The 11,507-nt window shown below is 48.7% G+C and overlaps 1 protein-coding gene across 1 annotated transcript; it reads left to right on the forward strand.

Annotated features, from left to right (window-relative positions):
• Positions 1–695: 695 nt before the first annotated feature.
• On the forward strand, positions 696–5,282 carry SLC16A6 (solute carrier family 16, member 6). Its single transcript, XM_009704077.1, has 5 exons — positions 696–931; positions 1,582–1,725; positions 2,479–2,607; positions 3,597–4,418; positions 5,041–5,282. Exons 1-5 carry the CDS (start codon positions 697–699, stop codon positions 5,280–5,282), a joined length of 1,572 nt encoding a protein of 523 aa, XP_009702379.1. The 5' UTR covers position 696.
• Positions 5,283–11,507: the final 6,225 nt, after the last annotated feature.

Here is an 11,507-nt window from a genome sequence, read left to right on the forward strand (position 1 = left end):
GGTTTGGAGAGGACAAAAACCTGTCCCTGCGCATCCACGGCCCCCGGGTGACACGGAGCGGGGCTGAAGAGACCCCCGTGCCTTACAGGTGACCCCCTGACAGCCCGCAGGGCTTCAGCCTCCTCCTGCCCTGGCGGGGGGTGGCAGTGACCCCGAGGGCTGCAGGGGACAGCACAGGGCGCTTGGTGACAGTGGGTGCGTCCCCACCCAGCGTTGCTGGGTGTGGAATCCCTGGAATACAATGGGAGGCAGAATGCGCCGGGCTCCCGAGGAGTTACTGTCCACCCCGGGGCCAGAGGAGAGGGTGCAGCGGGGAGGACAGGTGCTCCTGGGGAGTTCCTGCAGCTCTACCAGCCCACACTGGGTCCCGGCGTGGATCTTTAAGGAACTGCATCTATCCACCCCGCCACATTGAAATACAGGTGACAGCTTCTGGATGCTGGGTTTTGCTGATGGGAACAGCTTGCCCGGATGCTGAGCGGAGAGTTTCTAGCCCTGGGCTCAAAGGGCACCAGCAGAAATGAGCCCCGTGGGGTGACAAAGGCAGAGACTTCGGCTGAGCTCCTGCATTTCATCCCTTGGCAGCACAGGGACCGGCTCGCGATGCCTGACGGATATTAGAGCTGCTAGGCTCTGCCTCTTTCAGCAAAACTGATCTTAAACTGATGTCTCTCTTCCCTCTTTTCCAGATCAAAAATGACTGTCAAAGCTGTAAAAATGCCGTGCATGGCTCCAAATGTTTATACTAAAGTGCCTGACGGAGGATGGGGTTGGACAATTGCTTTTGCTTTCTTCTTTGTGGAAGCTCTAACATACGGCATTATAAAATCTTTTGGTGTCTTCTTTAATGACTTGATGGAAAGCTTTGATGAAACCAACAGCAGGATATCCTGGATAATATCCATATGTGTGTTTGTACAGACCTTCACAGGTAAGAGCAGCAGGGGTTCGGCCTGAGTGCAAGGGGCGGTTGTACTGCTGACTCAGCATACAAGGACCTGGTACCTGTGACTTTTGTGCCTCTAATGGCTCCATTATAAATAACAGCCATAAAGGCCAGAGGCTGCGTGCTCCTGAAATACCAAGAAATGCCTGTCTCAGCCTGGCAGTCCCTTTGAGCCCCAACTCATGTCCTTCTGTGTGGTACAGGGACGTAGTCCGTGTCACTGAGCCTGGCCTCGCCATTCGGCTCTCATCAGCAAGGGGCAAAACCAGGAGTTGTTTGGTTTGTTTTTCTTCTTTTTTTAGCAAAACCCTTAACTCTGTAGTGAAAAGGATTAGAAATAACTTGAGCCTCACTGAAATCCACTGGTGTCTGTGGATGTTGCTGCAAGTTTGTCCCAGGCTGCCATGTACCCATCTTAGGATGTGCTAAAAAATAATCATCAGAAGAGACTAAATGCTGCGAGTTGTGCAGTGCTCCAAGGTGATGCTCTGCTGTGTGAGGCCAGCTGGCAGGGGAGGTGGCATGTCACGGGCACCTGGGCAGGGGGATGAGAAGAGCCTCTGAAGGAGATGGTAGCTGCTGAAGTTGCTGACTTGGGTGTTGACCATAGCTCTCTTCTTCTCCCACCCATCCAGCTCCTCTGTCAACGGTCCTCAGCAATCGCTTCAGTCACCGCTTTGTGGTGATGGCCGGAGGGGTGCTGATCAGCACCGGCATGGTCATCGCCTCCTTTGCCCGCACTGTTGTAGACATGTATGTCACCATCGGCGTCATCTCTGGTGAGTCGTCCTATTCCCGTACCTGCCAAAGGCTGCTCCCGCAGCTTCCCGCAAGCGTGGCACTGGCCGTGGGGGTTTTACTCCCCACAACATGGGGAGTGCTTGAGAAATGCTGCTGTCCCTTCTGAGCTGATCTCGCCCCCCGGGTAGAGGTGATGAGCTGGGCTCAAGGCTTGGCTTTCTGCCCTGTCTCAGCCTGGGGACCACCCTGGGACTTGGTCCTGCAGCCCCCTGCGCTAGTGCAGCTGTACTGATGGCTTCTGCTTGACTGGGATCGCTGGGGAGACGAAAGCTGTTCACGGGGTCAAACCCTCTAACCTCTCCTTCTCTCTCCTATATTTTTTTCCCTTTTTTCCTGATACTCTTGCCCTCTCCGATTTGGCTTGGGTGTCTTGCTCATGTCCGTGGCCAGGAGCTTGCCTCGCTTAGGGGAGCAATTGCTACAGGCTTACACTCTTTAAGCAGATGAGGTCCTCAAAGGGGACCCTGCTGGCTATTTGGGAACAGAAGGCATTACCTAGCAGGTTTGGGAGGTTGGGTCTCTTGTTTTGTTTTGGTTTTTTTTTTTGCTTTTCCCCTGTCCAATTTAAAAAAAATAACATTCTGGTTTCCCCAATGATTTTCTTCCAGGGTGACTGAGTTGGCCGAAATGATACTGTAATCTCGCCACTGGGAAAGCTGACTTAACGTGTTCTTGCATCGGTGTTTCCCCTTCCCTTACTTGTTATGGCAATTTTTGGCATTTATTCACAGGCCTTGGATACTGCCTCTCTTTCCTCCCGACTGTCACCATTTTATCACAGTATTTTGACAAAAGACGCTCGCTGGTCACAGCAGTGGCATCTACAGGGGAATGTTTTGCTGTCTTCTCCTTTGCACCAGGTACAGTGCCCAAACGCCGTGAGTTCATACGTGCATGCCAAAGCACAACGCTGCGCCCATGCTTTTCCCAAGCGAATGGGAGAGCCAAAGGCCATCGATACCAAGCTGGTGGTCGTGGACCTTCCCATGAGCTGCTAAAGCCCGCAGGTGGTTGCCCACATGCCCCTGCCACTCGTGCCCTGCAGGCAGGGTTACAAGTAACCCTAGAGACTGGTCTAATGATGCCTGAGCCCCCCCAAGCGTGATCTGCCAGAGCAGGATGTGCCTCACTGATACGCAGCCCGCCAGATTCCCTATATAGATCTAGCAGGCTAAAAATAAGACCCGAGAAACTTCAGCTATTTAAAACATACGCAGTATACATAACTGTTCCTAAAGGTTAGTGGGCTTGTGCTTAGCACGGGCTGGCGAACTGCTCCAGCCTTTTGGGGAGCTGTCCCCAGGCACCACGTCCCTGTCACCGCCTGTCCTCGGAGGTTCAGGTGGTCTTCTGCCGGGCACGCTTGCTTTCAGCAAATACCCGTGGCAAAGCTGCTTGGATTGCAAATGAAGGCTTGTAATTAAGCAGTGACATGCACCTTTGAGTAGAGCAAAGAGACTTCCTCTAGTAGCTGGTTTCAGGGTGGGGTCAGCTGAGAGAGGAAACTTGAGTGAGTTTGCTCCCATTCTCTAAAAATAACACCACCTTCATCCTCGCGCATCCCAAACTCACTGGGATCTCAGAAGTGGCTACCTAGAGGATAGCTCCTGCTAGCCAGTCGTTAAATGCAACTTCTAGCTCTTGTCTGCTGCAGCTGATGGGAGGAACGTGGGTGCCAGACCCCTGGGCAGGAGAGACCCCTGCTCAGCCTCTGCGAGAGCTGAGGTGCTGGGGGTCCTCCAGTGATGCAGGTCCAGTTACTTCGCTAGCTGTAAATTCAAATAGCTCCTTGGTGGAACTGCAGGCTTTTCTAGTTATACTTTCTTCTTCTTCTGCCCTCTTCCCTCAGCAATTACTGCTCTGAAGGAGCAGGTTGGCTGGAGATACAGCCTCTTTGCTGTCGGGGTCCTACAGCTAAGCATCGTCATCTGTGGATCACTGCTGCGACCCATTATCATCAAAGAGCAGGAAGAAGTGAAAGCGCAGCCTCCAGAAGAGCCCACAGAGACAAAGTATATGCTTGAAAATGAGCAAACACGCACCTCAATAGAGTCCATAGACTCAGGAGTAGAAATAACTACCTCACCCAGCAATGTGCCTGGAAACACCAAAGCAGAGCCAAAAAGTGAAGAACCAAAGGAACACGCACAGATACTTGTTGAAAATAACAGCACCCCTCCAGAACAAAAAACCAAACTACTGGACTTTTCTGTGATGAGAGACTATAGCTTTATCTGTTATGCATTCTTTGGCCTGTTTGCTACCCTGGGCTTCTTTGCTCCCTCTCTCTACATCATTCCCCTGAGTCTCAGCCTTGGCCTCAGCAAAGACCACTCTGCATACATACTGTCAGCCATGGCAATCGCAGAGGTCTTTGGAAGAATTTCGGCTGGCTGGGTTCTCAACAAAAAGCCTATCCGCAAGATCTACATCGAACTCATCTGCGTTGTTCTGCTGTCTGTAGCATTGTTTGCCTTCCCTTTTGCCTCTGAATTCTGGGGCTTGATGACATGTAGCATATTTTTTGGATTCATGCTCGGAACAGTAGCGGGCACGCATATTCCCCTCCTGGCAGAAGATGACGTGGTTGGCATCGCAAAAATGTCTTCTGCGGCTGGAGTCTACGTCTTCATTCAAAGCTTAGCTGGGTTGGCTGGACCACCCCTTGCAGGTAACTCTAAAACTTTCATCTTTTTTTTTTTTTTGCTATGTTTGACAGCTGTTGGTGCTGATCTCTGTCTAGAAAGTGTTCTGGCAGCGCTAATCATAGTACTATCCTAAAAGCCCTGCAACTAGTATTAGGAGACTCTCGGAGCCAGAAGACTACTGCAATGCAGCTCTGCAGAGTCCCACAGATGAGGCAGCCTCCACTCAGGAACCTCGGAGTGAAGGAAAATACTGCAGTGCTACCCTGATCCTGTTAGAAACCTAAACCTGGCATCACTTCAGGCTCTAGCGAACGGCAGAAATGAATCCCTTCCACTGTGCATGTGTTTCTGCCGTACACTGCAGAAAGGTGAAGTCTCTATCATAATAAATAGATGCCTGATGCACCTTGGGCTTAGCATCCCTGCAGTGCCCAGAGGCTTCTGACTTGCCCAAAGATGACACTACGTACCCCTGAACACAATGTTCTCACATATTTTTTTTAAGGTAGCATCTGTTTGTCATTGAGTATCTTCTGATTGCAAATAAAATGATGCAGTGGTACCCAGATGAAAAATCCTATAGGAGGGATGGATGGGCGAGGGTGAGTTGGTTGTGGTTAACTGCTGTAAATGTGTTTTCCGTAGGTGTCTTAGTGGATACGACACAGAACTACAGCTCAGCCTTTTACTCTTGTGCTGCTGGCATGGTCCTGGGTGCTGTGTTTCTGTCTCTGGTGAGACCGTGCAAGGCTGGGCTGTGCCGCTGCCAGCGGCAGAGCACAGAGGAGGGCATGGCGGTGGTCATACCAGACTTACCAGATGACTTTATTGAAATGGATATAGAAAAGCAGAAAATTCAGGAAAAAGGCTGTGATGGCATAGCATGAAAAACCCTGCTCTTTCTCCATCTAACATACTTGGCATAAGACGGGAAAATGTCAGCTCTGCTCCACGTTTTAAAACTACATTCTAAAGGGAATGTGAAATTTTAAATGTGAACAGTTGCTACCAACAACATTTTTTATTGTTAGAAAGAACTTTTTTAACCAACAATGGAAAGCTCCATAGAAAATACGGATAGCCACGTAAGAATAACTTGTATCTAGCATGAAGATGTGATGCACACTCCTGCTTTCCTAATAAAAAACATAAGTAAAGGCTCGACTGATCCCAGAAGAACTGAGAACAGCAACAGCAGAAGCGGCTCAGCCTCTGACTGTCCTCACCCATCCCCTACCGCAGATTCCACGCAGACGAGAAACCGATGATATGAACTGGAGATGAGCATTTCTTCAGGAGCCAACAGAATCTTCTTCTGGAAGAGTATGGACTCATGTTTTAGATTTGAGGAAGCTAGGCTAGAGAGCCGACTTAAGAAGGTTACCAATGGTTTCTAATTAACTTGAACGTCACAAATGCTGGGAAATTGGAGGCTCTGTATGTCTTCATGGCCAGTTATTACTGCACATATTTCATAAGATCATTTTTCTTCTCCTGACTGGTATCCTTAGAACTGTTTTCTATTGATAGTCAGATCTGATGTACTGTTTCTAATTTAACTAGTATTTATTAATTTATTCTAAGATTGTTAAAGGAGGTTAGCTTAAATAACTGGAGAGGAAAAATCATCTTTTGCGTAACAGAAAGCTGTCTTTACATCAATCTCTTCAATACCTAGCTTGTATTGCTAGCTTGTGAAGCTGTTGGGAAACTTACACTTACAGCATAGTGTAGCTGTTTTTAATAGGTAGGTCTTAGGTAACCCAGTTGTTATTTAAAAAGGAGGAAAAAAAAAAAAAAACCCACCCAAGTACAGATCCAGCATCTCTTGCCGTAAGGCCTCAGCTGGTGTCAATGGACCTAGCTCTGCTGCCGGAACCAGCCCATCCCGCAGGGAGGAATTGGCCCACTCCATGTACCCGAACCCTTCGCTTACAGGTGCACAAGGAGATCCTTCCCGCATCACCGAACGAATGTGGAAACCCCCCCAGTGCCCAGCCCCTCGCTGGCTGCTCCTGGCCGTGGGGGCACGGGGCAGCTGGTCTGAGCCTCACTCCCTTCCCTGGCTCCCCCCAAGTCAGCAAGAAGTTTTTGTGGTTTTTTTCTTTTTTTTTTTTTTTCTGCTGACTTCAGTGAGAAATGAACTGGAGCCTGTGCACATTGAAGGCATGAGGGGAAGGCTAAAAGACAACGTAATAGCTGTTCATTTAGTCTTAATGGGAGAGATTCTGACTCACGGTGACACAAGCTTGCTTACCCCACCTATATGCATCTTAACGCCTCTAGGCAACTCAGGGGGACAAATAAAACAAGTCTGTTTTGGTTTGGAAAAAAACAAACCAACATTTCTGTGTGTTTTAAGTGGAAGTGGCATCATCCATTAACTGCTATGCTGACCTGTCTGTATTTTACCAGCCATAGAAATGTGGGACAATCTGTTTTTAAAAAAAAAAAAAAAAAGTCTTTTTGGGAAGGTGCTTGATTTGTTCTGTCTTAGATGTCCAAAAAAAAAGAGAAAGAAACAGGCACTCTTGCAACCAAGTGGCTAGAGCAATTCATCCTCACTGCCTGAGACCTGCGGTCTCGCGTCCTTCCTCTGCCTCAGCACTTTATCACAGCCAGCAGAACCTCGCTGCGTTGCACCCAGGACTGGAAGACCCCTTACAGAGAACTAGAGTTTTGTGAATCAGTGAGAAAATGAACAAATACTGATGTTGCATTAAGATGTACTTTTTATTTATTGTTAATTTATGATACTTCAAGCATTTTGGTAAACGTTCTGTAGACTACAGTTGTAAGATTCTTGAAGTCTTTGTGATACGAGACCTCACTACAGCACTTTGCTATTACAACTCTGCTTGGAAGTGGAATACGGCCTCCAGGTGTTGCGTGTGTGTGGAAGCTCCCTGTTCTGCAGATTTGCGAGGTTCTACTGTAATTTAATTTTTTTTTCCAACAGTTTCCAATACAGATCAAATAATATGTTTGTCACTGACCTCACAGTACGTTTCTGTTCCTGTCTGTGTAGCGGCACGAGCAGGGGAGCGAGTGAGTATGTGTGTGTGCGGGCGCAGAAGACCCAGAAGCAGGCTTTAATGCGTTCAAAGCAGGATTTACTGATTTCTTTGTAACGTACCTAGTGGACTCTGGAAATACTCTAAAACACTGAGTTTTGCAATAAACTTTTTCTTTTTTTTTTTTTCCTTTTTTTCTTCTTCTTTTTTTCAAAATAAAATGAAGAAACTTTCCTCCTCTCTCTCTTCTCCATCCCTAGGACCGGGCTGGGTCAGCCTTCGCGCCGTGGGGTTGTCGCAGGGTCTGGCCGCTGCTGGCCCGAAAGGGCTCTCCTCTCCCTCTCCTCCTGAAGTAGCTGTTTACCCTGCAAAATTGGGCAATCCTATGTTCTTTTAAGGGAGTTACTTGGAAGCTGGTGGATTCATGCTGACCTCAAGGGTACTCTTGTAAACCCTTACCTGGGGAGGCTTGATTAGAAGGAGCCTTTTCTTCTGAGTGGTAACTGAATTGGTGGCACTTAGGAACATCACCCTCGTGTCTTCAAGAAGCATGCAATCATGTCATCATTTTAGCATCTGAATTGCAGAATACTTTCTCCATGCCAGGCTAGGCGGCTCATGTATCAGAAATCAAGCTACTAAATAGCAGGAGAGTCACACTAAAGGGCAATTTTTTCTCCCTCAAACCTTTTTTTTTCCCCCATACCAGCTGAGATGATACACCCTTCCCCTAGCATCACCAAACCCTACAAGGAGTAACACTGCCATGCCGCTTAATTCCAAATAACAGTAATGCTGCCATGCCACTTAATTCCAAATATCGATGCATGTATTAGATTTGCAAATGAGTTACTTGTTGAAGGAATCATCACGCCACTGATACGTATTAAGGGCAATTTGTTTTCATTCTGGTTGCAAAAGTCCTAGAACAGAGGTGATCACACACGCAAGCAGAACGGCCTTAATGCAAATACCAAAGTCCCGGGCAGCTAATCTGTCTCCAAATTTGACTCTGGCTTAATTACAGCGGTGACCAAACATTATTTGCAACAGCCTCGTTGAAAACGCCTCCCCCTCTGTCCCGTCCCCCCCCGCCCTCCCCCAAAAAAAAGGCAAGCATTGCAAAGGCTGGAGACTGTTCACATAAAGAAAGGCACATAAAACCGTAACACCATCGGATGTCTCCCTGCACAGAAACAATTCTGAGTAATTTTTCCCACCTGGTTTAAAATTAATTGCCCACGACCTCCTCTGTTATCCTGGTACAAAGGCATTAAGGCCAGAACAAAACAGGATAAGAATACTTATTTTTATTCAATAGCATTGTATATCTACTTTGTACCAGTAAGAAAGAGGACAACATGGGGCAGAACTCGCTTCTGCAAGCCTCAGTATTCCTCCCAAAAGTGGTTGTATAAACTCTTGTAGTCAATGAGGCCAGTGCCAGGCAAATGTAAATAAAGGAAATTACACAAGGTCAGCTTGCAGCAGGACAAAAAGCCCTTGGACTGTAGGTATCTATCCCTTCTGCAGCAGAAAGGAAGCTGTACAGTGAGTTTGTTTGTTGTTTTGGGGTCTTTTTTTAAAAAAAAAAAAAAAAAAGACAAAACAATTTTTCCATTTGAAATTAAAAGGAAGGGCAACCTCTTGTACTTTTTCACTTATTTTAGATAAGCCGACATCAGGTACTTAAGGGGACAAATGAATCTTTAAAAAAAGCTAAATTGGTTTGGGATAAAAGTAAAGTAGGCGCTTACAAAACAGCTCGAATGTTTTAATGCTTCCCTTCAGATGTTACTTGTTAGCATCTGAGATCATCATTTTCCAGCTGCCCGTAGTAAACATGACCTGAATTTTCACAGTGATGCAAGCCCAAGCAGCAGCCTTCCTTCCTCCCTCTTCAAAGCTCATCTTAAAGATGCTTCACCGGTTGGGTTTAGGAAAACATCCCTTTAACTCCTGGCTTGGTTGGAAAGCCGAGAGAGAAAGCACTGCTGCCCAGAGGAATTATTTTATACTCGATGTCCACACCAAAAGACAGGACCCCCGGTTCCCACTGGGATGCTGCACCAGGGACGCACGGGAAAGGCTCCCGGGCATCCCAAGATGCCGTCGGTTGGAGAAGCCGGTCTGCAGCCACGATGCATCCGTGCCTCCGCCCGATACAGGCAATTTCTGCGGATCCTGGCAGCAAAACACAGAGTTTTTCCCTCCCCGGTTTCATTCACACGGACTTTTACTTGCAGGATTTGCAAATTGGTGGCTGTGCTAGCATAAAGCTCGCTCTTGCAAATTGCAGTAAGTCATCTAATAAACCAAATGCAAACCCCCACCCTCCTTCCTACTGCAGTTGTCAAGCTCCAGTTACAACAATTTGTGGTAAAATATTACTCACCAGCACTTTGGCCCATGTGAGCAGCTCTGCCTGTGTAAAGACAGCCCCCTAAATCACTGTTTTGTCACAGAAGCCACAAGCATAACCGAAAGACTTATTACACGCAGACATTATGAGAATAAGGCCGAGGAGACAATAGTTTCCCTCGCCTCCTTTTTGTCAAAGCTTTCATTAATGTCATGAACGTCTTTTTCTACTTTATCCGCTGCCAGCTGCTTGCTGCAGTCAGCCTGGCAGAGGAACGGCCCAAACCAGCCCCAAAGAGCCTGAGCAGCAGCGGGACAGAGTTGGGCGACAGCAAACCGGGACGCTGAGCATCAGCGACCTGCTCTCCCCAGCAATGCTGGTACCCACCCTCCCGCCTCTCTGCTCCGCCAATTCCCTTCAATCTCCACCAGCTTGCGCTTCTGCTATGGGAAGTTATCAAAATTAGGCACTTTAAGCACTTCAAGCACATCAAGGCTTTTGCATTTTGCTATTGATGTGGCTGGTATTTTTTTTTTAGATGTTGCGAAATGAGACAAAGACCCAAAATCACCGGTGAAGAGCGAAGGGCATTTAGGAAGTTGTACCTGGGGTTCGAGGATGGCAGGAGACAGGCACGGGGGGCACCGGGCAGGCAGCACCAGCATTGCCAGGGGGGCTTTCGATTCCCACTGCTGCCCGTGCACAGTAACGGGGTGATGATGCTCCTGCCTAAGCCAAGCACCCTCCGAAGCCCTGCTGAGCATCCTCCAAACCACCGCCCTGGGGACTGAGAGAACCAGGTCAGCTCCTCTCATGGTGTCCTAACCCCCAGCTTGGCAGCCCGTTCACGTGGCCCCCGCTCCACCTCCACCCTGTGTGTGATGGTGGGGAAGGTTTCCTACAGCGGGTACAAACTGACTGTAAATGCACAGCTAAACAACGCAGTGACGGATGCACAGATCGCCCGAAGGATACAAAGACATGTGACAAGATTTGATTCTGACACCGCCATTCAGACAAACCTGCTGGTGAAGGCTTTTATCTGCTCCCAGGCACAACGCTTGACCAAAGATATCCCCTCGCAGGTCTGCATCCCTGCCTCTCTCTGCCGGTGGTGACCGCACAGCAGCTGCGTGTCCCAGCCGAAGCCGGCTCTGGCAGCCAGAGCACAGCGGTGACTTGAGGACACCTTGACACGCATGGCCACTTCTACTCAAGATGCAGCATCCGCAGGCAGGAGCTGGCACAGCAATTACTACACCTTGACATTCCCACATTGCATTCTCCTACAGAACTCGTACCAGGTGTGAAAGCAGGTTCTGGTTTGCACAGAGAGGAGGGAAGAGCAGGACAGGGTGCCCTCTGCATCCTGGCACCAGATGCCAGCCTCGCCGTGGGATGGGATGCATCCCTGTGGATGCAGGACAGGATGTGCCTCTGCTGCTCCTCCGAAAGCAGCGCTGGGGGGACAAGCCAGCCTTTGCCAAATACTGCAATGTGCATGCTGGGAAACTTGAAATTGTAAAACACGCACAGAGCAACAGCTTGGAGCTGAACCCCTAGAAAAGCCAGCTCCGTCCCACACACCGTAGGGCTCCCTGCCCACCGTGAAATCACTGCCGTCCCCTCCTCCTGCTGCAGCCCCAGGCCTCCGGTGTGAGCTCTGAGTTTGCCCTCATCGTACCAAATAACAGCCACCAAAGCCCCCGTGTGCCTGTATCTTCCTCCCTCACACA

This window comes from Cariama cristata, unplaced genomic scaffold (assembly GCF_000690535.1).
Source record: "Cariama cristata isolate BGI_N322 unplaced genomic scaffold, ASM69053v1 scaffold31877, whole genome shotgun sequence".
Taxonomy (NCBI): Eukaryota; Metazoa; Chordata; class Aves; order Cariamiformes; family Cariamidae; genus Cariama; species Cariama cristata.